We start from the raw sequence: 27,145 nt of genomic DNA, 5'->3' as shown, positions 1-27,145 counted from the left end.
TGGGTGATGTCTGGAATCTAGAGCTGCACTGTCTGATACCATAGCCACTAGTCACATGTGGCTATTTACATTTAACTGTAAATTAATTAAAATTAAGTACAATTAAAAAGTCTTCAGTTATACAGTCACATTTTCTGTGCTTAACAAGCACGTGTAGCTTGTGGCTATAGCCCTGAACAGTGCAGAATTAGAACACTTCCATCACCACACATTTCTACTGTACAGTGCCACTACAGATAAAGTGGTTTTTCCCAGAAAGAGGGTGGAGGCGGGGGTAGGGAGGAGTGTTTCTGGGCAGTTGTATCAGTAGGTTTCTCCAACATCTTCTCTGCAATACTTGATAAAACTTGCCCCTTGGAACAATTTCTCCCTCTGGCACTCAGGAAGGATATTTTTATACTCTTTCAATTGCCCTGTGAACCTTTTTCTCCTCAATCTTCACCCTCCTCTAAGTGACTCAACCATGCCTGTGGTTTTTAATAGCTACATGTTGATGAGTCCTAAATTTACATCTTATTCCCAAACACCTCTTCTGAGCTCCAGACCCACAGACCTCACTGCCTACTTCATATTTTCAACTGGACATGTCAAAGACCATTTGGCATTAATATCTGACGTTGAGTTCTTGATATACAAGTCTTCTTCTCTTTCCCTATCTCCAGACTCAACAAATGGCATCTCTATCTGCCTAGTTTGTTATGCTAGAAGCCCTGGAAAAATCCATGACATCCTCTTTCACTTCTCTCTCAACACCCAATCCATCACCAACTGGTGAATTAAACATTCAAAATATTTCTGTAATCTAGTCACACTTCTTTTCATTTCTAATGCCACAATCTCCTTCTACTCTCCCCCCCAGTTAATATTATTTAACATTTATTCAGCTTTCTGTTTCTGCTTCAATGTCATTTTCTTAAGGAATCCTTTTGTGCACCTGATCTAAATTCCACCTTTTAATATCATCTCACATTACATTTTATTTTCACAAATACAGTGGATCATTTACTTACCTGTCCAATATCTACCCTTTCTTATCTAGCTTGATAAGAGCAAGAAACATAGCTATTTTATTATACTTTAAATTTGTTGTGTCTGGCACTTAATGAGGGCTAGCTAGCCCTTGGTTAGTATTTATCACATTTTTGGAACATATATTGTGAGCTTTGTGAATTCCTATTTTCTTCATCTCTGTGGTCATGGATGTCCTTTGGATTCTGCTCTTTATCTTATGAGTTCAGCTTTGGCACTTTAAGGATGACTCCCAGTCAACATCACAAGACCTGGCTCTTCTGGGAGACATCTCTTCTCTCAAAATTAGCCTCTCTTCTGCCTTCCTAGTTTTCTCAGAGTACTGTGAGAACTCTAACCCACGTGATTCTTTCCCTCAGGACACCACCCAGCCTGCACTGCCATTCTCAATCAGCAATTAAGACTCTTGGATGCTCTTATTAATTTCTCCTGTAGTTTGTTGATCCCAGTCTATGGAAATAGCACCTCCTAGAGATGTCCTTATCATCACTTCCTACTTTTGCATTGCATTTGATGGAATCCAAAAGTAGGAAGTCCAGAGATACCAGGAGTAACAGGCACCTTTGGCTTTGGAGCACAAAATGAAGCAGCATAAAGACTAGCAGAGTTTTGCTAAGAGAACACATCAGTCATAGCAAAATCCTCATCAAACAACACAACAGACAACTCTGTACATGAAAATCACCAGATGGCCAACACCGAAATCAGACTGACTATATTCTTTGCAGCCGAAGATGAAAAGCTCTATACAGTCAGCAGAAAAAAAGACTGAGAGCTGACTGTGGCTCAGATCATGAACAACTTATTGCAAAATTCAGACTTAAATTGAAGAAAGTAGAGAAAACCACTAGAGCATTCAGGTGTGACCTAGATCAAATCCCTTATGATTATAAGGTAGACGTAACAAACAGGTTCAATGGATTAGATCTGATAGACAGAGTGCCTGAAGAACTATGGACGGAGGTTCATAAAAATGTACAGAAGGTGGTGACCAAAACCATCTCCAAGAAAAAGAAGTGCAAAAAAGCAAAATGATTTGTCTGAAGAGGCCTTACAAATAGCTGAGAAAAGAAGTGAAAGGCAAAGGAGAAAAGGAAAGATATACCCATCTGAGTGCAGAGTTCCAAAGAATAGCAAGGAGAGATAAGAAGCCTACCTAAGTGAACAATGCAAAGAAATCGAGGAAAACAACAGAATGGGAAAGACTAGAGATCTCTTCAGAAAATTAGAGATACCAAGGAATATTTCATGCAAAGATGGGCATGATAAAGGGCATAAACAGTATGGACCTAACAGAAGCAGAAGATATTAAGAAGAGGTATCAAGAATACACAGAAGAACTATACAAAAAAGATATTAATGACTGAGATAACCCTGATGGTGTGATTATTCACCTAGAGCCAAACATCCTGGAGTGCAAAGTCCAGTGGGCCTTAGGAAGCATCACTATGAACAAAGCTAATGGAAGTGACGGAATTCCAGCTGAGCTGTTTCAAATCCTAAAAGATGATGCTGTGAAAGTGCAGCATTCAATATGGCAGCAAATTTGGAAAAGTCAACAGGGGTCACAGGACTGGAAAAGGTCAGTTTTCATTCCAATCCCAAAGAAGGGCAATGCCAAAGAATGTTCAAACTACCACACAGTTGAGCTCTTTTCACACGCTAGCAAGGTCAAGCTCAAAATCCTCCAAGCCAGGCTTCAACAGTATGTGAACTAAGGGCTTCCAGATGTTCAAGCTAGATTTAGAAAAGGCAGAGGAACCAGAGATCAAATTGCCAACATGCACTGGATCATAGAAAAAACAAGAGAATTCCAGAAAAAACATCTACTTATGGCTCATTGACTATGCTAAATCCTTTGACTGTAGGGATCACAACAAACTGTGGAAAATTCTTAAAGAGATGGGATTATCAGACCACCTCACCTGCCTCCTGAGATACATCAAGGCTGTATATCGTCACCCTGCTTATTTAACTTATATGCAGAGTACATCATGCAAAATGCCAGGCTGGATGAAGCACAAGCTGAATTCAAGATTGAAAAATATCAATAACCTCAGATATGCAGATGACACCACCCTTATGGCAGAAAGTAAAGGTGAACTAGAGAGCCTCTTCATGAAAGAGGAGAGTGAAGAATCTGGCTTTAGATTTAACATTCAAAAAATGAAGATCACGGCATCTGGTCCCATCACTTCATGGCAAATAGAGGGGGAAACAATGGAAACAGTGACAGAGTTTATTTTCTTAGGCTCCAAAATCAGTGACTGCAGCCATGAAATGAAAAGATGCTTGCTCCTTGGAAGAAAAGCTATGACCAACCTAGACAGTGTATTCAAAAGCAGAGATATTACTTTGGTGACTAAAATCCATGTAGTCAATGCTATGATTTTCCAAGTAGGCAGTATGGTGGTGGTTTAGTCACTCAGTCATGTCCTACTCTTGCAACACATGGACTGTAGCCCTCCCGGCTTCTCTGTCCTTGGGATTTTCCAGGCAAAGATACTGGAGTGGGTTGCCATGCCCTCCTCCAGGGGATCTTCCTGACCTAGGGACTGAAGCTGGGTGTCCTGCACTGCAAGCAGATTCTTTACCAATTGAGCTTCCAGTGAAGCCCTTAGTCATGAAGGGATGTGAGCATGTCACCGTAAAGAAGGCTGCATTTGATCAAACTCCAGGAGATGGTGAAGGACAGGCATGCTGTGCCAGCCTACGGGGTTGCAAAGAGCCAGACAGGACTGAGTAATTGAACAACAATGACAGAGGTTTTTAATACACATCCTGGACAACCACAAGGTCCTACACGCCTTCTCGTGTCTGAGATCTCACTTTTGTCCTGTCCCACTGCTAATGTTGTCATACCCAAGTTCGTGTGCCTAACATAAGCTAAGACCAAACAAGCCAAAATGGACGAGTATGGAGCCAAGAAAAGAGAATTTGTTATGGAACCACGCAAGGAGTATGGGGCCGCTCTCATTCAAAAGATGTGAACTCACTGATAGGTTTTAGGGAAAAAGTTTTAATAAGCAAAATTTGGGGAGAGGGAGCACTGCAGGGTGTGGAACGGTCCTCTGATTTGGTGGTGGTGAGGTAACAGGGTGGTGTTCCAGAGATTTCAATCATCAGCCTTCTGGTTCCAACCAGTCTTAGGTCCAAGTGTTTATTTTAGGCCTGAGGTAATCATCCTCCACCTGGGTGGGAGCCTCAGTTCCAGCAAGCTCAGAGTTATGTATCAAATTGTTACCCACGTCCCCCCTGGAGGAACCAGGCTCAAGTCTCATCCTGCACCATTGTTCTCTCTGCATTCCCTCACTCCCCTAAATAGTCACTGTTTGAATGTGCCCTTTGGAACACAGGGAGGGTCTAGCAGATGGAAACCTTCTTCCTATAAACAGGAAATGGGGGACAAAGAAAGGTCTCTGTACCTGGGGTGGAGGGGAAACCACAGGATCCTGCACAGTTTCAATCCCCCATTTTCTCTGATACTTCTCCATCTTGAGGGGTGGTGGAGGACTTCAGTTTTAGGGGGACTTGGTTTCACTCCAGCTTTAGGAGGTTTATCACTTGTATCCACCTCTGTCCTTCCTGCAGATTGCCACTTTCCAAAATACTGAACTGCAGAACTGATCTATGGGAAGGACCTAGAAAACATCTTATCCTGCCACTTTGTAAATAAGAAAACATGTCTAGAAAGTGGCAGTCTTGTTCCTATACCCAAGGCCTTCTAACTCTGTCTCTGTTGCAGATGGTGCTTGAAGCTCACATTATGCACAGAAGCCTCTGTGGCTTCCTCTCCCATATGTAAAAGACAGGGTTTTTGCTAACCATCCACAGAAGATTTTGCATAATCAGGTACTTATCTACCTTTTTAAACATATCACCCATTGTTCCTGTATATAGATTCCTTTCCTTTCTGATACTTTACTCACTAGTCTTTGAACTGCCCACATTTACCTCATGTACTTTTCCTAGTGAATCTTTGGGTTTTTTATTTGTTTATTTCACCTAGAATATCTTTCTCTAGTTTTATCCCCTGCTGTAGTTCTTGCGTTTTGAAGTCTAAAGCATGCCTCATATGAGTATGTGAAACATTTAACCAGTTTCCCCCATATTCGCTATGGCCAAATTTCTTTTGATAGAAGTCATAAATATCTATACCATATTCTCAAGTTTATATAAAAATGGAAAATATTGGGAAATATTCACTTAATGTGTTCAACTGCCAAAACACAGTGATTTCTTAACAGTTGGCAATTTTAGCCTATTAACTTCTCACTTGGTAAACCATGCATTGGACCTGATATCCTCAAATGACTCCACTTTCTGTGCCTTTTAAAGTGCACACCCATCCTGACTTTCTCTAAGTTGAAGACTAGGGGGTAGAAATTGGTCAGAAGAGGAGAGATGTGGAAGTCACAAAGAAAAAAAGGAAAGGCTAGAAGATACCAGAAGAGAATGAATTTGTAATCTTTCCTCAACCAAAAATGGAGATTAAGGAATACGACTGGAAGACTTTAGCTCTTACAAGAGAATTTGTATTCCTGGCATTATTTAAAATATGAATTGAACCCAAGGGTGATTTTAACATTTTGTTCCTGGCCACTAAGCTTGGAAACCAGCACTTAGCAGTTTAAAATAATTAGAAAATCAAATGCCTTTATTAGAAAATGAAGATTTCTTGGCCCATGACTTGCTGCACTGAGTATATTAGCATTTATTATGGACTCAGCTCCATACTCTCTTCTAATGTGTTCTGCTTAAGAATTCTTAGAGATATCTATACAAATAAAATTTACTTAAAAAGATAAAGATTAACTTGTAAATTCTGAACTGTAAGAACAAAAAGCTCAAAATCTTAAATTAAGTGGCTAGCTGCTTATCCATTGCTGATGTTTAACTACAATATTCAGGAGATATCTCAGTGGGTTAAGTTTTGAAGGCCTATGTAGTCTTTAAGTTGATCATTAAAAACAACAGAATTTAAGTGAATGTCAATAAAACCAGTGAATTATAAATATTCTCTCTTCCAGCATATTTGGTCAGAGCTATCAATAAACAAAATTGTATTTCCTAGGATTTCAGGCATGAATGCTAATCTATGAACATAATGTTCTACCAGAGGATCCTAGGAGAGTATGAACAATTTGGACATCTATTGAGTTACTCTTAATAGAAAACTGGGCACGTGTGCATTTCAGGAAATAAAATGACATTCTTAACGTATCTGCATTAAAATACTGCTTATGTATCTATGACTAGTATGATTCCCCATACTTTGACTCCACGTTAGGTGATATTTCCAGTAGTAAAATTGATCCTTGCCACGAAATACATGTCTCTACTCCCTTTCCCCAAAACCCAACACTACTGAACTAAACAAAGTGGCAGAGTTTCACCCAACACTGTGCAGTTGCCATCCTGTCTTCAGTGGGATGATGAAGACCAAGACTACAGGCAAAAGCAAATGTTCTTACAGCAAGATGAGCTCTCTTTAGGCTTTGTCTCTTCGCCTCCCCCCACCAACAAGGCACACACCAAACTCTGTGGGAGAGTAGCCCCTAAGCAGGTCCAGAAAGGGTCAGGTTTGTCACTACATCCAAGGACATCTAGCTTTCTCTCTGATGCACTATGACACATTCAGCCTCCGCCTGCTGGAAGGAAAAGCCCCCAGCTCCCACAGATCACTTCCCAGGAATCCTTACAAATGCTACCAGATTGATCATCTGCCTTCGCATAATTTTACATGGTTTGTAATTTACTGAAAGCACTCATGTTATGAGGGAACTATATATGATCTTTAAATCTAGTATTTTGAAATCTTTGGGATAATTTTAAAGTATCTTGCAGGTTTAGGCATTCTGTTGAGGGGGTTGGTTAACACTGACCCACCAGCTGTGGTGTTCATCTAAATGGGTGAAGGTGTGAGGGTGAGCTTAATGTTATTGATTTCAGGCCTGAAAGGAGAGAGAGCCTGTGGATTCTGCAAAGCAAGAGTGTCGGAGGAGGATATCGTCTACTAAAAGCCTGCAGGGAAACAAACAGTCAAACAAAGAAGCACCAAGAGCAGCAAAAAAAAAACAAAACTCAAGTCCCACCTCATTTCTGGTTTCCAGTGGCTTCCAGAAGGGACAGGGTAAAATCCTGTTTTCAGGGAACAATGTTCTAAAACCAGGCCCACAGAGTTCACCCAACCTTGTCACTCCAGACAGCTGCATGTATTTGGGGAAGTAAGTCTCTATCATTGTGCACCTTTTAAAACTGCAGTTGAGTACTAAATAATGGAGTAGCTTTGTTTGTAAGCAATATTTATTTTTCATGAAGATAAGAGGCAAATTACATTTGTTACAGAAAACGCTATGGGAGAAAAAAGCTGCATGTTACTAATATGACCAAAAAAAAAAAAAAAGCAGAAAAATTCCTCTTATGAAAGTGCTCTGCCCTATAACATATTGAACAGAAGGCATTATTCCAGGTGAGTGAGCCATGCAGAAATGAGGATTTATTAGGATTTGTTTTGAAATGTAATTTGTACGGTGAGCTTTTTATTCCTTTGATGGCAATGAAACAGATTTATTGGCTACATGTTGGAAGTGCAATAGATAACAGATAACCAAGGGAGAAGTTTTAATAAAACACTCAGGAAAGAAAAAAAAAAAGAAGTGAGTGAGAATACATGCTTACATGGCAGCTAATAAATAAAAAGTTGAGATAGGGCTTTAACTGAAAACCATCCTGGTTATTGCAGCCTGGAAGGTTTATTGAAAATTGGGTAGAACACTCTAATTTTTCATACTTAACAGCTGAACAAGTTAGAGTGATATAACTCAAATTTTGGTTTTGGTCCAGGAATCCTATGTTTTCACAGGAAGCTTTCAAGAGGCTTGCAGGGGAAGAGCGGTTCCTGATTATTAGAGGGTCTGGCTGCGTTCTTTTTGGCTGCGCTCTGGATTTTGGACAACTTAACAATAGAGCATCTCTTTTTACCAGTCATCCTTTGAGGTAAAAACACGGGACACTTTCAGGGAAGTTTTGAAGGAATATCTTCAATAAGCATTGACCTTTCAAAGAGCTGAACAGAAATGAGCTCCTAAAGATACTTGAGAACTTGGTCCTGAAAGCATCATGCTCAGAAATCCAAATACATATAGGCTGTTCATCTGACACTGGGACTTAATGAGCCCCAGTCACACATCCCTCATTTGACTTGGCTGTGTTCAGTAGGGCCCTGGACTCAGGGAAGAAACCAGCTCTCCTTTTTTATTTCAAAGCGAGAAGAAAAATGTCCTTTTCTCTGAGCGGCTCCAGAGCTATCTTGATTTTAGTATTGCTCTCTTAGAGTCTTCCTTTGGAGAATGATGAATCACTTCCTACACTTGCAGTCAGTCCCTGAGGCCTTAACAGACATTAAGGAGCCAAGGCGGAAAAATTACTCTAAGTACCAATAATAACTACCAATGCAAAAACCATTTCCTAGGGTAGAGCAGGGCCAACCTGGTGCTCTCACAATTTGCAGTGAGGCTTCTTAGAACAAGTGGCATAGATTTGGAAAGAACAGAGACCCCAGGTCTCCTTTCACTTAGTTCAGAAACAGGAGTTCAACTGAATTGAACAGTGAGTACACAGTTAGGAATTTACATCAATGAAATCGGGTTGCTTTAATGCACAAAAGCTTCTGGGCTATGAGTAATCCATGATGGCTTGCCAAATATAAAATGCCATTGTATATATATATATATATATATACATTGTTTTATTTTAATAATGACTCATAAACAGATATATATAGATATATATATATATATGGAAGAGATATGGAGGAGATAGGAACACAAAAGCAAGATACATAAAATTAATTGGCATAATTTGGAGAGTATGAGTCATTATTAAATATGGATTTCAATCAAATATTCCATCCCACTCCCAGTTATGTTAATATTTCAATGCTCACATTTTTTTACTTTCAACTGCTCAAACTTTCCAGTGAGCATTATTTTGAAAGGCTCATACAGAGTCCCCATGACATTCTCCAAAGGAGTTACTTTTGTGGAGAGGTTTTGAGAAGAAACAATTCAAAATTCTGCTTCAACTTATACATTATTTCTCATAGGATAATATTAATAAACCTTGTGAGAATTTTTTGAAGACAGGTGTTAATGAGTTTGCATGCCTTGGCAAGATACACTAAGAGAAGACTTAAGGGCTTTATTTCTAAAGCACCTATATTATGATGACATGCTTTTGGAGACAGGTAACTATTGTCTATATAGCTAAGTATGTAGTACATCTCATGAGAAAAACGGCTAGGAATGTCTCTTTTCCCAGAAACCATATTTCCCTCTTTTTATAATTAAGATGTATGCACAAGAAATGCTCATTTATTTGATTTTTAATATAAAATGTGCTTTCTTTAAAAGAGCAAGATCCAAAACTGTTTTGTGATTCAAAACTTAAAAATAAACAAATTAATCTTCCAAATCTTCCAAAGACATGTTTAATGTATTTACTATGTCCCTTATTTTGTCAGATTTTAAGAGTCTAAATAATTAAACCATATGTAAGCACTGGTGTACCTGGTTATATATACTGAGTAAACCATTTGGTCTATTTACACAGAGACATGGAGATGATATATATATATGTATCCTCAGACACTATTATTAAATGCAATCCTATATTCTTGGATATAGAGGTTGATGGTACACCTTTCTACTTGTCATGGCACTAACAAAGCTAGGTTGAAAGTCAGCAACCACTTGTATTCATCGCTTTGCAGGCTAATAGTAAGTTCGGTTGCTGGTGGGAAAGGGGCCTCTTACCACACCCTTCTCAAAATAAAGGTTCTTTCGTGTTTAATGAAAGTACATGCACATTCTCTTATCGAGGTGGCCTTGAGCTGCAGATACAGTCGCACCGCTCATGGTGATCCAACTGGATGTCAACGAGAGCCATGTGCTTCGCTCTGCCCCTCCTCTTGAAATGGCCAGGTTCAAACTTTAACACCTAGGACAAGAAGCATTTCCTGTTAGAAAGTACCTGGGATTTAACTCAATTACATACCACTTATTCTCTTTATGACAACTGGTTCTTAAGCCTTTGAGGATCCGATGAAATCTACAGGCTCACTATTAGAATGAACACGTACAAATGTTGTTATAGACAATCACTGACTCCTTAAAGTAATGGAATCCACTGATCACAGAGCAATGCCTCCTGCATTACCTACCTGCCGGGTCATGAGGACTGCAGGGGTCTGAGCAGGTGTTTACTGATCACTTTCTGAGGGCCTGCTTTGTGCCAAGTGCTGTCCCAAATATTATTAATATCACAAAGAGTCTTCTGACTAAAGCATGTGTTATGGATAAATACAATACTGAGAATATCACTCTCTCTGTGGACAGGACAACGGATACAGTTATGACCTAACACGCTGGTATGGGCACTTCCCGGGAGAGTGGTTAAGAATCCGCCCGCCAGTGGTCTGGGCAGACCCCACGTTCCCCACCCGCACCTGGAGGCAGAGGCCACCACAGTGAGAAGCCCTTGCGTCACGGAAGAGCAGCCCCTGCCCAGAGCTAGAGAAAGCCCATGTGCAGCAACAAAGACCTGGGGCGTCACCCCCCGCCCCACAAAAGTGCTGGCGTGGCTAAATGCATGGGTGAGGTTAAGACATTTTGCCTCCTTAGTGGTCATAAATAACTGAAAATGTGTGTATGTTCTTACACACAATGTGTTCTTACATATTCGGTCTTACATATCGAATTTACAATTCAAAAGAGATCATGTTTTCTAAAATGTTTGCATATTAATACCTTTGAAACAATCCGACATTTCTTGAATAAATCACATCCTTAAATTTTCACATTGATAGGTGTAAATGTGATTTAAAAAATTTTTAAGTTTAAATAGAAGCTAACACTTCTTCCCTAGTGTGGCCTTCACTGAAGTCAATATTTGCCATCATATACATAAATATACATACATAAACATCATATACATCATATACATATACATTATACCATATATATAAATATATATACAGTATTTATGTATATAGCTAATATATATACAGTCAATTTAATTGCTTCTTTATGTATATTCTTAGGCTCCTGTTAGCTTTCATTTTTGATTCTGTTCTATTTTCCCTTTTAGACTTTAAACTCTGCATGATACAGCCATACAACTATGAAGCATTTTGTAGTTTTAAAAAAATTTGCACATATGCACTGTTTTGTCTGCCCCAAGACAAACCTTGTCATACAGTAGAGAAGGCGTCTTTACTCACAGTAAAGGCTAGAAAACTGAGATTATAAGGGAGGCCAGGTGCCAGGGTCTTTTGTCAGCTCAGATCTGAACAACAGTGCGTTGCTCTCTGGACTCCCGGCACACTAGGACCCAAGGACCAGCGCCTCTCGAATGTGGCTGCAGTTTCCTTCTGTATCTCACAGGTGTGTCAGGCACACGTGTGAACTGAAATGGGCCCTGATGCTTGGTATGAAGATTTTGCTCCGAGATGAAGATTAGATGCGAGGAAATCTTGTTTTCTAGGCTGTGTAAGTTTTCATGGCATGCCCCCAATTTTTCTACTGTGGATTATCTTCCTAGAAATGTCCTCATCCTCACATTACCGGTTTCAAGTTATAAGCAAATCAAAACCATCTACTAGGAAAACAGGCCTAGAGCCCTCAGTCCCCATGCATCCACTTTACTTTAGCGTTTGCCTTTTTAAAGCATCGAGGGGGTGATATTTATGTATTCGGCTGTATTGCACCTTAGTTGTGGTGTGCGAGATCTTCACTGGGTCCTGCAGGAGCTTTCACTGGGGCGCACAGACGCTCTAGGCATGGCACATGGCCTCCGGAGGGCGCGGACTCAGCGGTGGTGGCATGCGGGCTTAATTGCTCCACAGCATGTGGGAACTTAGTTCTCTGACCAGGGACTGAACCTGTGTCCCCTGCATTGCAAGACATATTCTTAAGCACTGGACCACCAGGTAAGTCCCAACATTTAGCCTGTTTTTCCATAAGAGTTCTGTGGAGCAGGTCATTCGTTCAATGTTCAGTAAAGTAAGGAGCCTGGGCTCTGATAACACAGAGTGCAATACCTAGTCCCACTTAGAGAAGAGCTTCAAAAGGATATTTGTACTTTTGTGAGTACAAACTGGGGTTGGGGGATGGGGTGGGAAGGAATGGCCTAGAAGAGTTCATGAGGGAGGCACAAAAATACTGGCTTATGGTAAAGCTAGTCCCAGTGCCAGTTTTGATAGCTAATTATATTATCCTTTTTACCTAAATTCCACTGCACTTACACTATGCATCACATAGTTGCATATGACATATGCTTTCTATTAACGAATGCTTTGAGGGCAAGGATAGCATAAATAATTACTAACATTATTGAGTATTTGTTAGATGCCACACACTGCTATGACTGGAAGTATTAAATGTTTTGACTATCACTGTAACATTATGCTTTAGGTAATTTTCTAATACTGTTTCAGATAGGGAAGAGAGAGACTAAGTTTGCAGAGTTGGTGACTGGCGTCAGCAGTGTTTGTCTCCATGTGGCCCAGCGCATGCCCTTACTGGGAAGGTGGACTTTTGTCTGTTCTGGTCAGCAGCGTGTTGGGAACACAGTAGGTTTCCAGTGGGATGCACCCCGGTGGCCGTGGTGGGTGACGCTGCCAGTCACAGTATGGGAACCTATGTTCACAGCCTCTCTTTCCTGTCTCCCCCTACCTCACTTCTACCCCAACCTCCAACAAGGGGAGGGGCGCAAGACAAATCAAGCCAGAGGCCACAATGAAGTGGCCTATGCTTTGCATCACTTGCAAGTCTTTTACGATTTTGAAACAGAATTTCTGTACTGAGAGCAGAGTGACAATGATATTTTCCTTTCCCTGCTCCCATGTTCACTCCTGATTCAGCTCTAAAGAAAATAAAAACTGTTGCTTCTCCATGAAAAACTAAGTAACCAAAGCATGGATGAAGTGTTTATTGCATTGTGGGATATTAAATACCCTGCTAGGATAGATAGGAAAGCCCTCCTGTGCCACACTTGGTCAGAGTGCCCTGGAAGAGCTTAAAGCTTGGGTTCCTGCAACTTAGCCAAGAATTTCTCTAATATTAGTCACTATTTTCCAACCCTAATAAACCAGATCTGGAGGTTGAACTATTCAGGGGAATAAAATGATTCCTAAGAAGCTGAGCAGATGATAAATATTCTCTTTTTTAAAAAGACCATTATCAAAGCCTAACAAGTTGCCATGACTGACATCTATAAAATCAGTGCTCCGTTGATTTGCTTCCGCATTTGATGAGAAATGAAAGTGTGTGCTTTGGAGTGAGAGCCGAGCCTGGCCAGTTTTTTCTAACTGGTCTCCTGATTGTTCAGGGATTTTCCCTGTGTTTTATATTAAGCCACGTTAGCCCAGTATATATGTGTTTTGCTGATAAGAGGAGAAAAATGAATTGGCAGACACTTTTCCAGACAAGACAGGAAAGCACTGTTTGAACAAAGTGGAAATTGGACTGCTTTACTGGCTGATCACAGGGCTGATGTTCAAAGCTCTCAGACCATGTAATAGTCTTAGGTTCAGGTACACGGCATTGAACGGAGGAAGAAAGCAAAGCTGATTTGAGAGAGCATGGAAAGTTAAAAGAAAAATGAAAAGCCTTTATCTGAAAAAGCAAACTGTCTCTGGGTTATCTGGTCACCTTTAAAGGGAAGGAACCATTGAATTAATTACAGTCGCTGTAGGACACTCACTAATAGGTACCTTCACAAAATGCTTTCCTATTTTCTGCTCTATGATTCACTGCTGCTAGCACACACACTGAAATAAAAATCCATTGAGGAGCAGCCAGCCATTTCTTATCACCTATGGGTGAAAATGGCATTCTTGACCCTTCTCCACCATCTGGAAAACCACATGAAGCCAGGGAAAGTTGATTTTTATTAAATGGAGAATGACTGAAGCAGTTGGTGGCTTTCATACCACTAAACAAAATCAAAGATGCTCAGTTTGAAAATTACCATATCACAAAAGATATTTACTACAATTACTCTCTTTGTTGCCAATAAACCACTGAATGAATCATTGCCATAAAGTTATTACAGTAATAAAACAGTACTAGACAGAAAAGCTACCTGCTGAGTTGGGTTCTTGTTTATTGGAAATATTAAAGAAAGATCATTAAGACCTTGTAACAGTTTTCAAATTAATGGCTGATGGAGGAACACAAGTACATATTTTAGGACACGTGCACTGTATAAACCCAAATCATTAAGGGTTTACTTAATATTCACCCAACTTCTAAAGCAGGCAGCATTCAGTATACACACTTTCCTAAGGAAAAAAGCTTCATATTTTTCCTTACTTTATGATTTCTTTCATGCTTATAAACTTTATAAAAATGTGCATACAGTTAAGATTTTTAAAGTCTGGTAGTCAACCTTTCTGAAATCTAAAGTGACTACAAGCAAAAATATTTTGAGATGAGAAAACATATTATTTTCTACCTGGGTAACTGTCCAACTTGAAGGTAGTAGTTTCAAGGGAGATTGAAAGTTGTAAGGGAAGGAGTGATACCAAGTCCTGAGATACAGTCCTCAATAAGAAAGACACAAATAACAGAGTTCAGCACATTTCTCTGACAAGCTAGGTATGAAGGTGACTAAAGGCTGGGCTTATAGTGTGGGTCTATACAACCCTCATGAATTTTGAAAATGCAATTTTGACATCTGTGGACATTTACTTATAATCGAAATTTTCTTGTGAGCACTCTGGGGTGTATTCAGCCACAGTTCTACCTTTAGAGGACTTAAATAGGAATTCCAGTTGAGCTGTTTCAAATCCTGAAAGATGATGCTGTGAAAGTGCTGCACTCAATATGCCAGCAAATTTGGAAAACTCAGCAGTGGCCACAGGACTGGAAAAGGTCAGTTTTCATTCCAATCCCAAAGAAAGGCAATCCTGAAGAATGCTCAAACTGCCACACGATTGCACTCATCTCACACGCTAGTAAAGTAATGCTCAAAATTCTCCAACCCAGGCTTCAGCAATACGTGAACTGAGGACTTCCAGATGTTCAAGCTGGTTTTAGAAAAGGCAGAGGAACCAGAGATCAAACTGACAACATCCTCTGGATCATTGAAAAAGCAAGAGAGTTCCAGGAAAACATCTATTTCTGCTTTATTGACTATGCCAAAGCCTTTGACTGTGTGGATCACAATAAACTGTGGAAAATTCTGAAAGAGATGGGCATACCAGACCACCTGACCTGCCTCTTGAGAAACCTGTATGCAGGTCAGAAAGCAACAGTTAGAATTGGACATGGAACAACAGACTGGTTCCAAATAGGAAAAGGAGTACGTCAAGGCTGTATATTGTCACCCTGCTTATTTAACTTCTATGCAGAGTACATCATGAGAAACGCTGGGCTGGAAGAAGCATAAGCTAGAATCAAGATTGCTGGGAGAAATATCAATAACCTCAGATATGCAGATGACACCACCCTTATGGCAGAAAGTGAAGAGGAACTAAAAAGCCTCTTGATGAAGGTTAAAAGAGGAGAATGAAAAAGTTCGCTTAAAGCTTAACATTCAGAAAACTAAGATCATGGCATCTGGTCCCATCACTTCATGGCAATTAGATGGGGAAACAGTGGAAACAGTGTCAGACTTTATTTTTTGGGGCTCCAAAATCACTGCAGATGGTGATTGCAGCCATGAAATTAAAAGACACTTACTCCTTGGAAGGAAAGTTATGACCAACCTAGACAGCATATTAAAAAGCAGAGACATTACTTTGCCAACAAAGGTCTGTCTAGTCAAGGTTATGGTTTTTCCTGTGGTCATGTATGGATGTGAGAGTTGGACTATAAAGAAAGCTGAGTGCCGAGAAATTGATGCTTTTGAACTGTGGTGTTGGAGAAGACTCTTGAGAGTCCCTTGGACTGCAAGGAGGTCCAACCAGTCCATTCTAAAGGAGATCAGTCCTGGGTATTCATTGGAAGGACAGATGCTGAAGCTGAAACTCCAGTACTTTGGCCACCTCATGCGAAGAGTTGACTCATTGGAAAAGACCCTGATGCTGGGAGGGTTTGGGGGCAGGAGGAGAAGGGGACGGCAGAGAATGAGATGGCTGGATGGCATCACGGACTCGATGGGCATGAGTTTGAGTAAACTCCAGGAGCTGGTGATGGACAGGGAGGCCTGGCGTGTTGCGATTCATGGGGTCGCAAACAGTCGGACACGACTGAGCGACTTAACTGAACTGAACTGAACTGTAATTGATAAATGATTTTAACAGTATTTTAGAGGATTAAGGACTACATGTTCAGTGCACCAATTGCAGAAACATGATGGAAGCTGAGCTGGGCACCAAGTTTCAGAGCACAGCATTAACAATGAGTATCATTCATGTCACAAATGGGTCTTTGTCTAGTTGGAGAGTATCATGCCTGAAGGCAGGTTTGCTAAACCTTGGCAAGAAGGCTTAACATGAATCCAGATCTACAAGGAAAAGGATGCATGCACTTTGCTGTACTTGGAGGGTCCCAGCACCAGTAAGTTATCAAGGCTTAGGGAGTCAGAACAGAGCAAGCCCGACCACACTCTCAGGATATTCCACCCACGTCTGCTGAGTGCTTTACAGCCTTCAGAGGCTTTCATTGTCCCAGGATTCCCCAGAGGTAAGCAGCACAGGTGTTACTAATGGTGGGTGGATAACTTTTTTATACATAGTCTATACACATTAAATGTTCCAGATCATATCTTTGTTCTTTTGTATTTTCTTAGCATTTCAACCACCAACTTGTTTATATTCCTAACACAATCTCGGCAAGATAAGATTTAGGGAGTGGTGAACAGATATCATATAATTTTAGATCTGTCTGGGAACTCAAAATTGTAGGTTATCATAGGGAGTAAACGAGGAAACCCGAGGCCCTGGGGAGTTTTAGGTGGCTGGCCCGAGGTGGCCTCTCATGTGAATCCACATATTCTCTCTTCAGTTGTGTGATTTTCTCTGTCTCTGTTGTTTTGTCTCTTATAGGAACAGACAGGAAAGGCCTGCAAGAGAATCTTCTCAAGGTCTCACTCAAAGAGGGAGCAAGAAGTAGGGAGACTTAAGCTGCCATAAGCTCTAGAAATGCTGTTTCCAGGAAAAGAATAAAGATTTTTGTGACTTTTTTTTATAATCATAACCCTCAAATTCATTGCCTTTACCATAGAGTAGAAACTTTTGGAAAAATATTGTTTTCCTGTCTTCTTGGTCTCAATTTGTGATTTTAGCTAAATTTGTTTCAATGACAGATGCTTAAAACATGTAAAAATTAAAAGTACCATTCTTTTATCTCAAGTCTAATCTCAATATTTTATTATCGCCAATCAATCTTTTGTTTCATATGTAAATATCTGCTTATATCTTCTACCTCTTATGTTTAATGGGCAACAAATTTTTAATACAAAATTTTTATATATTTCATGTAAAGTTAACAAAGTCATTCACAGTAATTTTTTCATTATGCAAGAGACTGGAATGGTTTAGATGCTGTAAGTGCCAGAGAGAGTTGTGTCTTGGCTTATGCTGTTCACTATCAGAGCCCCTGACCATGTGCAGCTACTTACATTCAAATTAGTTTAAATTAAATAAAATTTAAAAATTCAGTTTCTCATTCAAATTAGTTTAAATTAAATAAAATTTAAAAATTCAGTTTCTCATTTGCAGTACACACATTTCAAGTGCTCTGTAGCCACAAGTTGCTAGTGACTACCAGACTGGATAGTCCCGATATGGAACTCTCTCATCACTGCGGAAAGTTCTAACAGATAGGGCAGTTGTGCCAGCATTGGGACAAAATCATGAGAGGTAGGACAGTGAAAATTAACTTGTCTTTCTCTGTTGCCTCCTAAGCTTTTGACTGTTGACTGAATGGACATAGCCAGGAGACCAAATGCTTAAGAAAAAATAGAATAGTAAGTATTAATCTAAAAGGTCAATATATTTCTAGGGAACATCCCTTCATTATACACTAACAAGGGAAGATAAGACTAAAATAATAGCATCCTCTAATAGTCTACAGAGTAAGTATGTTTTCTGGAATTTTCTTTTTTTAAAAATCCCCACTGAAAGTATTTTTTATATTCTATATATTCCAAGAGAAGCAATGGTTGCTAGGAAAGAGGAAGAATACTTTAGCAGGATACCTACAAACTTTTCAGAAGAGGGAATTGTACAGATGGAGCATTTTATTGCACAGTGCAAAATGCTCAGATCTCTACAAGGAGAAGTCATGTGACCTGGGGAAAGAGCAAAGATCTTAACTTCCTTTCATTTATAATTTCTAATTATTGATAATTTTATAATTATACAGTTTAATTTCTTAGACTTTATTCCTTAAATGTTGAGCCTTGAAATATCTGTGGAGAATCATAGAGGCCTGCTTAGGTGGCAAGTTCTAGTCACCCCCTTAAGGGTGCTCATCTCATAAAAACTCATTTCCCATCTCATCAGTTCCAACCAGGAGGCAGGGAGACCAGTTTCTCATTTCTCTGTATTAAGACTACACGGCCAAAACTAAGAGAAGAGAGGACAAGGGTTCTTGCCTCACGAGACTGAGCCCGAGCAACCCCTATTTCTGGAAATGGAACAAGCCTCCTGGACAGCATGATGCCTGGGACATACTTCAAGGGCATTTTAGGAGGCTGGGGAAATCGTTCCAGCCGCATGTGTTCCAGGTGTGTAGTAACTGATGGAGTGATTGATGCGCTTTTGTCCTTTTGTCCAGAACTCAGCAGAGTGATTTTGCACAGAGCTCAGCAGACTCCGAGAAGTAAAAATATCATGACACATTCCACAGAGATGCTTTAGATAGCATACATTTTAGACCCACTCATGTGACTGAACAAAGAGATCAAGGGCTTTGCCTCCTAGATATTAATTGTGAATAGAAACTTACAGGTAACAGCCTCTGTGCAGAGAGACAATAGACCTAAGAAAAGGACCCTTCAGATTCTTTCCGAGTTAACTGTCTGGGAGGTGAGGGCCCTTTTGGGTGTGTGTTTAACTGTGTTTCCACAATAAGCAATTAAAAAAAATTAAACTACAACTTCTCTCTGAGAGGAGAGTCAAGATGAAAATAAAGCATCAAAAGCCTGAACTTACATGTTTTCCTCACAGTAAAGACTAGGTAGAGATCTTGTCACTTCTTGGCTTATTTTAATGCAAACCAAATTATTGCATTCCGCATTTGTCCTCAGTGTATGACTCAACATTACAACATTCAGGTTCTTAGACACAAAGGACAAAGTCCAATCTAGAGTTCATCAGGTCATACAAAAATAAAACACAATGAACACAGACAACAGCATTCTCTGGATATGAGAACAGATTTTTTTTTTCCCCTTTGAAAAATGTGAGGTGAAGTAAGAAATTCTTGTTACTAAGAAAACATGCTCTGTGGAGGTCTCAAATCGTGTCTGCATCTATCTGAGGTAAGCAGGGTTATTGTGGCCTCCAAGCTCCTACTTTTCCCACGTTGAAAATACCACTTATGACGAATCCCTTTTCATTTAGCTCAGTAATTACCTCTTAACTGATTATTGTTTTATTGTTTTCAGGATAACAAAGTGGTTGTGTAAAGTGGGAGATTTTATTTAGGGGGCACCATCTATTCCTTTGTTTTGATGGATACTTATAAAAAGCAACTCAAACAATAATTCCTAACAATAGTGTTTGGTTCATATTTTATATTTTAAACATATTTCAATATGGTATTTTACCTCTTACAAAATGCACTTCATATGCACTGCTTTGATTCCCCAGAGCCACCCTGTATGGGGTTATCATATAATTTCTTAAATCCTATTTCACATACATGAAAACTGGCTCTCTAAACTTTAGTGACTTGCATAATCAGGAAGTGAAAGAGTTGCTGTCAGTGTCAAGAGCAGCTCTAACTCCGCTTAAGTCCACTGTTCCTTTAATCTTCAATAACGTGCTCTACATTTAAAATGAGAGCGTTCAGTGTTTCCGTTGGTAAGTATATATATAGACTTTAGAAACAGTGGATCAGTTTAGGTCCCATTTCTCTGAGTTACTGACCAAGTCACACTGGTCAATCCGCTGTTCCTCTTAGGCTTCAGTTTATTCATCTATAACAAGGGAATACAAATAGCATCTCCTGACAACATGTGGAGAAACTGCCAAGTGAGCTAATGATCACTTATAATGATATCTGGTACACTGTAAAGACTTATGTGTATTTCCTGTTATTATCATTAAAAGTTGCTGCTCTCCTTAAATTTTCATTCCTCTTACATCTTTATGTTTACTTTTGTTTACTTTTGCATAATTTCAGAGCTGATTCCCCAGAGCACGCAGTTATATTTAGGAAAAAATAGTACTTCTGGAAGAAAAATATTTCCATAATTAGAGATTGAAAAAGTCTCTGACAAAGTATCTTTTCTGACAATTTATACTTTGCTATTTTTACCCTGATTCATTTTTCAATGAGCTGATTGAATTTAAGATTAGCTCTTAGTATTCTCTTAAAGTAACCTGGATTTGTAGTCATATGCTGTGAATGAATCCCATTATATTTCTGTAAGTAAGCTCTCAAATTATTGCATCATGCATTTGATTGTGTATACTAACAAGACCATTGTCAAGCCACATATATATTATGCATAAGGGTTAGAAAAAGGAATCCCTACTTCAGGATGGACCCACACCCTCCCCAGGGACCTGCCTTTGCAAGTTAAGCTCAAGTACAATTCCGCAGTCATCTCACTGGGAGGTGTCCCTGTGCAGTGAACAACCTGAATATCCAGTGCGATGGCCCAGTGTCCCAGCACCCGAGAGATTACAGGACTGTTGTAGCTGCTAAAGGGCCCAGCGCAGCACGGCAACAAGAAAATTCTGGAAACGGCATACCTCGTGATACTTTTTCACAGTTTTCCCTGAATTGCACGCACAGGACTTCCAGTTGACAGTTCCGCAGCCACAGTTTCCTCCGCAACGCTGCACAAGGAGGCAGCGTGGAAAGAAGACCACATTGGTAAGCTTCAGCTCTTCTCTCAAGTTGACGGAGTAATTCCTGGGAGTGCAACTGTAACGCTTGACATCGTCATTGAGCCTGTCCAGGTCAACTGTAAGAAACACACACAGGCGCTAGGTAATCAAGTGCACGACTGTGGCATAAACACTCAGCATGCATTTTGGGAGCAAGGTGGGGAGATTCTGTGAGGACAGCCGTAACCCAGGGATTGACCCTATTCACGGGATCTCAACTACTACCCCAAATACCAAAGGTGAGTGTCGCATGCTCAGTCATGTCCGACTCTTTGTGACCCTGTTGACTGTAGCCCACCAGGTTCCTCTGTCCATGGGATTTTCCAGGCAAGAATACTGGAGTGGGTTGCCATTTCCTTCTCCAATACCATAGGCGGAAAATCTAATTTCTCTTTTGATCCTATCTTCACCTTCAAAAAAAAAAAATCAACAACAGCAAAGAGAAAACAAAATGACCTTCAAAAACTTAGCTAAATCTTGGCTCAATTTTTCTTGCACCTTTCTAATGCAAAAAAAAAAAAAAAAAAGGAGTTCCAATGAAAGAAAAGAAAACATTCAGCAATTTAAAATAATTGTCTTTACCTTAAAAAATATATGTGTGTGTGTGTGTGTGTATGTGCAAATGTATATATATATACCTTCTTGACTTTAAACAACTCCTGACTCTAAGCCATTACTTAATATAGTTTGAATTATATCAGGGACACATTAGGGAGAATTATTTTAATTTATTGATCCGACAGTGAAATTCTACAAGTAAATGTGATGAATAAAAAGTTTTAGCTTCATTGTAACTCCAAGGTTAAGCAAAATGTCAAAGGACGAGGAATTTGGAGGTTGGGGATATGATGCATATTTGTGCATTGCATCCTAGATGGCAGTATAGGGTAGTGGTTAAGTGCTTGGGCTCTGCCGTTAATCCACAGCAGCATTAACTCATGGCTATATCTCCTTTCAGTTGGTAAGTTACCTGACTCCTCTATACTTCTGTTTCTTGCATCTACAAAATGCAAATTGTGTAACTTTACTTATTTTAGCAATATTTGAAGTATTGAAAGCAGAGTGCCTGGTATTCAATCTGGTTTTTATCATTCATCTTGATTCAGTTTCTCCAGGTTTTCCCTTTAAAGTCAAATGGTCAATAATTTAAAAAAAATTTTGTTTTCAGATCTGCCTCTTCTATTTCTTTTGGTCATTATTCTATGTAAATAATTATCTGGGGGGTTGGCTATCAGGACTTCTTTGAATTAAGAGTATTACACTAAATTTTCAGATTTTAGTCATTAATATTTTACTTGAGTTACATTTGTATTATTGTACTATATAAATTATATTTTAACTTGTGGTCTCAAAATCCATCTAATCATCCATCTATTTGGGATTCAAATCCTCTGGCAGGTGAGCACGTACATGAATATCTTCTCTCAAGAATGCAGTTAGGGGAAAGTCCTTTGTCCATTTCCGGGTCCCATACCATTTCTGAATGCACTTCCCTTGTCACCAGTGAGGCTACTGCAGGAGGAATCCCACAAACATCTGGCAATTGTCATCAGACTTACTCTGATTTTAACCCCATTAAATGTCTTAGTCCTAAACCAAAACTGCGTGAGGAGTAGTAAGGAGTGCTCTTTTGGGGTAGAGGGCAAAGGCTAAGGATGCTGTCAGTAGAATGCATCTGAATGAGACAGAAATGAAAGAAGGCACAAATGGATGAAGATTCCGCTTAACCCCATGAAGTCAGCTAAAATGCTGGCCATGTGGCCGATGACCCCCTTGAATAAGGAATTCAACGGCAAGTGGACTCATGCTCTGCCCTGTGTGCCTTTGATTCTCAAGGGCAGGGATTTTACCCCAACTCTCACATGCTGAGCCCAGGACACTGTGGGAGCTGCAGAAATGCTAAATAATTACCATGCATAATTGATGGCTGTTTCTTTCTTCCTTTGCAAAGACATATCATAAGTTTAGCTATAATCAATCTAGTTTGAAATTAAATGAACTCTGTCTTGGGAAAGGAACCATTTCATTGCTGCTAAAACCCTGAAAATAACTGCAAGCAAAGCAGAGAGGATTACATAAATGGATTAAGAAGTGCTGCAATCATCCATTACAAGTGTCACCTTGAGATAAATTCTGATGCTGGCTGTGCATTACTGGGCCGCAGACAGGGCTAACGCAGACGGCCAAAGCTGCGGATTGTGATGCTGGGGGTATATTTTGTCCACCATCTAGGAGTGAGAGGTACTATTTGCAGGAAGAGGTTGTAACGTGTGAGGTTTCCCAGGTGGCTCAGTGGTAAAGAATCTGTCTGACAAAGCAAGGAGACATCAGGGGACTCAGGTTCAACCCCTGGGTTGGGAAGATAAGCTGGAGGAGGCACAGGAAACCCACTCCAGTATTCTTGCCTGGAGAATCCCATGGATAGAGGAGCCTGGCGGGCTACAATCCACAGGGTTGCAAAGAGTTGGATATGACTGAGCCACTGAGCACGTGGTGAAGTGTGGAAGGCCAAGAGGGATGGGAAGGAAGTGACAGACTGGGTGTAGGTGGGTCCAGCCAGTCCTCTGCTGGGCACCTGACTCACAGGCCTACTTATTGAGGCTCCCCACCCTTTTGAGATGTGTGTTACCTACTCAAAGTGATTACTAAGTAGGAGAACTGGGCTTGAAGTCATTCTCCCTCTTGCTGCCCGGTCTCTGCCACATCAGGCAGAATGGGGGGCTGGCAGGCAACCTGGGGTTGAAGGGAGAAGACCGATCTCCCTGGCATGATATTAAGCTCTCCTGTATGGCGGTGTTCTAGGACTGGGGTGGTGAATGGCTACACCCTTATGTCCGGAATATGTCCAAGCCAAATTATATAGCGTGATTTCCAGTGGGAACTCAGCTGATCGCCTAGAGAGCCCTCCACAAATCAGGGTAGGCATGCAAGCCTTACTTGTCTTGTAACAAAACTCTTCACATTGTATAACTGTTTTACTGACTCACACTGGTTACTTCCGTTTCCTACCGGCCATGAAGAGATTTACGATGCTGTCAGTTATTTATGCACCAATTCCCTGACGTGACTAAGAATTGTGGCCCTGTGTGGTTTCTGTAGAATCCAGCTGCCCTGCTTATCGGGGGGATTGAAACCATGAAGGCACTCAATTTAGAACTAGAACTAAAAACATTCCTCAGAGTGGATGCAAATAACTTTAAAGCGCCATTGCAGACTTCCTGCAGGGGATATTGAATTTCAAGTCAAAGAAGACTGATTAGGCAGTGCAGCAGACCAGGGAGCCAGACAGGGGACTGGGTGGTAATTAAGGCTTCTGGAGCTCTGGTCTGAGGGGGGCTCTGGTGTGAGCTTCTGTGGGGGGTGGGGTGCAGGCCACGTGGTACAAATCCGGGGAGAAGAGCCACCCTTCCCATTCCTGATTCAGTCTCCAGAGTGGAATATTACTGAAAGCGAGGATGTACCAAATTTAATTCAAAGGCCCATTAATTTCATCTAATTACCCTTATTTCACTCAGCTGTACATAATGTCATCATCCCTCTTTCACTGTCCTTTTGAATTTGAGTCCTGCCTTCTCATGGATCTTTGACGTCATTTCCATTTTTGTGTTCTGCACTGACAATCTGTTGGAAAGGCTGACAGTGTGGTCAAAGCCTTCCTCTGGACACAGGAATCTAACGTGGGCCATTGCACCCAGCCGTGGGAAGCACCATTTTCCTCAGGGCTGGCCTCAAAGTGCAGCCTAGTCACAGAGGCTCCTGGGCTGTGGGGTGAGCTCTGCAGTCTGAGCACTGGGGCGGGGATATGTAAAGCGACGGGACGTTGTTGAATGCACACCCTCATAAGTTTCTAGTCTATGAAGGCTCAGATTTGGGAGGAAGGAGAGTCAGCCTGGTCTTTCTGATATTGGCCATCCCAAGTATCAGGTAATATAGCAGTTCTTCATGAATATGATTGTGTGAAATCCCCATCAATGCTATGAATTACATACTATTAGCCTTATATTTACACTCAAGACAATTGAGCCTCTGAGAGGGAAGGGAAAAAACTTGTCCACAGCCACACATCCAGTCAGGAGAAGAGCCGATCTGAATCTAGCCTTTTCATCACTCTTGTACTTGGAAGCTCCAGTCTGAAGATTTGAAGAAGGGTGCAGTGAGCAGATTCTATGAGCCCTGTCGGAGCTTTCCAACTAGAGGTCTACTTCCTGTCAAATGACCTGGCTTCCTAGGTGCGTTGTCAGGCACTGACCTGTCACTTTTAAGATGTTGTCAATTACATATATCCAACCATGTACTCCTGTGCACAAATATCCATCTATCAGATTCTACCCAGAAAGTACATGGACCATAGTCTTGCTAAAGAAGCAGGCAACTGCACTGAACCTAGTGTTTTCCTTTGGTATTGAAAAATGCCACCTGATGTGAACAGGTGACTCACTGGAAAAGACCCTGATGGTGGGAGAGATTGAGGGCAGGAGGAGAAGGGTATGACAGAGGATGAGATGGCTGGATGGCTTCACCGACTCGATGGGCATGAGTTTGAGCAAGCTCCGGGAGTTGGTGATGGACAGGGAGGCCTGGCGTGCCGCAGCCCTTGGGGTCACAAGGAGTCGGACACGACCGAGCGACTGAACTTCCTTGAGTTAGTCTCTTCTGGGTACCAAGTTTATTATGCTGTTCCCTCATCAATCTTTATCCTGTCGTGTGTGTCACCAGTCTTGAATATTCTTGCTATTCTCCGATTAAACTTCTACATATTCTTGGAGTTAGCCAGTAATCATTTTGTATGCATACATGCTAAGTCACTTCAGTTGTGACCAACTCTTTGCAACCCTATTGACTGTAGCCTGCCAGGCACCTCTGTCCATGGGATTCTCCAGGCAAGAATATTGGAGTGGGTTGCCATGCTGTTCTCCAAATAATCATTTTACTATAATCCAGTTATAGCCTTTACAGTGCTAACATCCTCTAAGGGTTCTCCTAGCAGGCAGCCTCTGTTCCTGCAGATTTAGCACATGGTCCCAGTGCCAGAAGAGCAAGTGTCTGAAGGAGGGCCATACTTTGCTAGCATCAAGCTTTTGTCAATCTAGTTTACCTTTTCGGGCATCTCAGGCCACTGTGTCACTTTAATCTTCTAAGTCAAGAGGCATATTCACCCTACATCTCCTCTAACCCCTTCACTAAATACTCACCTCACATTCTCTGCCTCCTATTGTAGCACTTACTTTGTAGAACTTGCTTTATCCTTTTCTTTTTTAAGTTAATTTATTTTAATTGGAGACTAATTACTTTACAATATTGTGATGGGTTTTGCCACACATCGAAATGAATCAGCCACAGGTGCACATGTGTCCCCCATCCTGAACCCCCTCCCATCTTCTTCCCCATCCCATCCCTCTCAGAGGACTGGTTTGAGTGCCCTGCTTCATGCATCAAACTTGCACTGGTCATCTATTTTACATATGGTAACACATGTTTCAGTGCTATTCTCTCAAATCATCCCACCCTCGCCATCTCCCACAGAGTCCAAAAGTCTGTTTTTTACATCTGTTTCTCTTTTACTACCTTGCATATAGGATCATTTTTACTGTCTTTCTAAATTTCATATATATGCATTAATATACAGTATTTGTGTTTTTCTTTCTGACTTACTTCACTCTGTATAATAGGCTCCAGTTTCATCTGCCTCATTAGAACTGACTCAAATGTGTTCCTTTTTATAGCTGAGTAATATTCTATTGTATATATGTACCACAGCTTCCTTATATGTTCACTGCAGCACTGTTTACAATAGCTAGGACATGGAAGCAATCTAGATGTCCAGTGGTAGATGAATGGATATCCTTTTCTTTATTTAGGTATTTCTCATCCACTAAACCATAAGGTTCTTGGAATCAGAGTTAATCATCTTTTAATCCCCCCTCTCATAGTGCTTTGCCATTAGTGGAAGAAGTATATGTAGGTCAATTAAGTACACCGCTCCTAAAACCATTTAGTTTCAACAATTAGAAGCTGCATAAGTGCTGAAAAAATACATTTTTT

At 40.6% G+C, this 27,145-nt stretch overlaps 1 protein-coding gene across 3 annotated transcripts in view; it reads right to left on the bottom strand.

Moving 5' to 3' along the window:
* Nucleotides 1–9,399: 9,399 nt before the first annotated feature.
* Nucleotides 9,400–27,145, bottom strand: part of PDGFD (platelet derived growth factor D) — a 264,825-nt gene continuing 247,079 nt past the window's right edge. For all 3 annotated transcript variants that reach the window (XM_043892553.1, XM_043892530.1, XM_043892455.1), the window contains 2 exons: nt 20,966–21,180; nt 9,400–10,029 (listed from right to left, as the gene is read on the bottom strand). In XM_043892553.1, the coding sequence (XP_043748488.1) occupies nt 9,904–10,029; nt 20,966–21,180 (341 nt within the window). In that variant the 3' untranslated portion in view covers nt 9,400–9,903. The remainder of the gene's footprint in view (nt 10,030–20,965; nt 21,181–27,145) is intronic.

This window comes from Cervus elaphus, chromosome 1 (genome assembly GCF_910594005.1).
Source record: "Cervus elaphus chromosome 1, mCerEla1.1, whole genome shotgun sequence".
In the NCBI taxonomy this organism is placed as follows: domain Eukaryota; kingdom Metazoa; phylum Chordata; class Mammalia; order Artiodactyla; family Cervidae; genus Cervus; species Cervus elaphus.
Note: the sequence above shows the minus strand (reverse complement) of the source record. Positions and strands in the feature narration are given on the sequence as shown.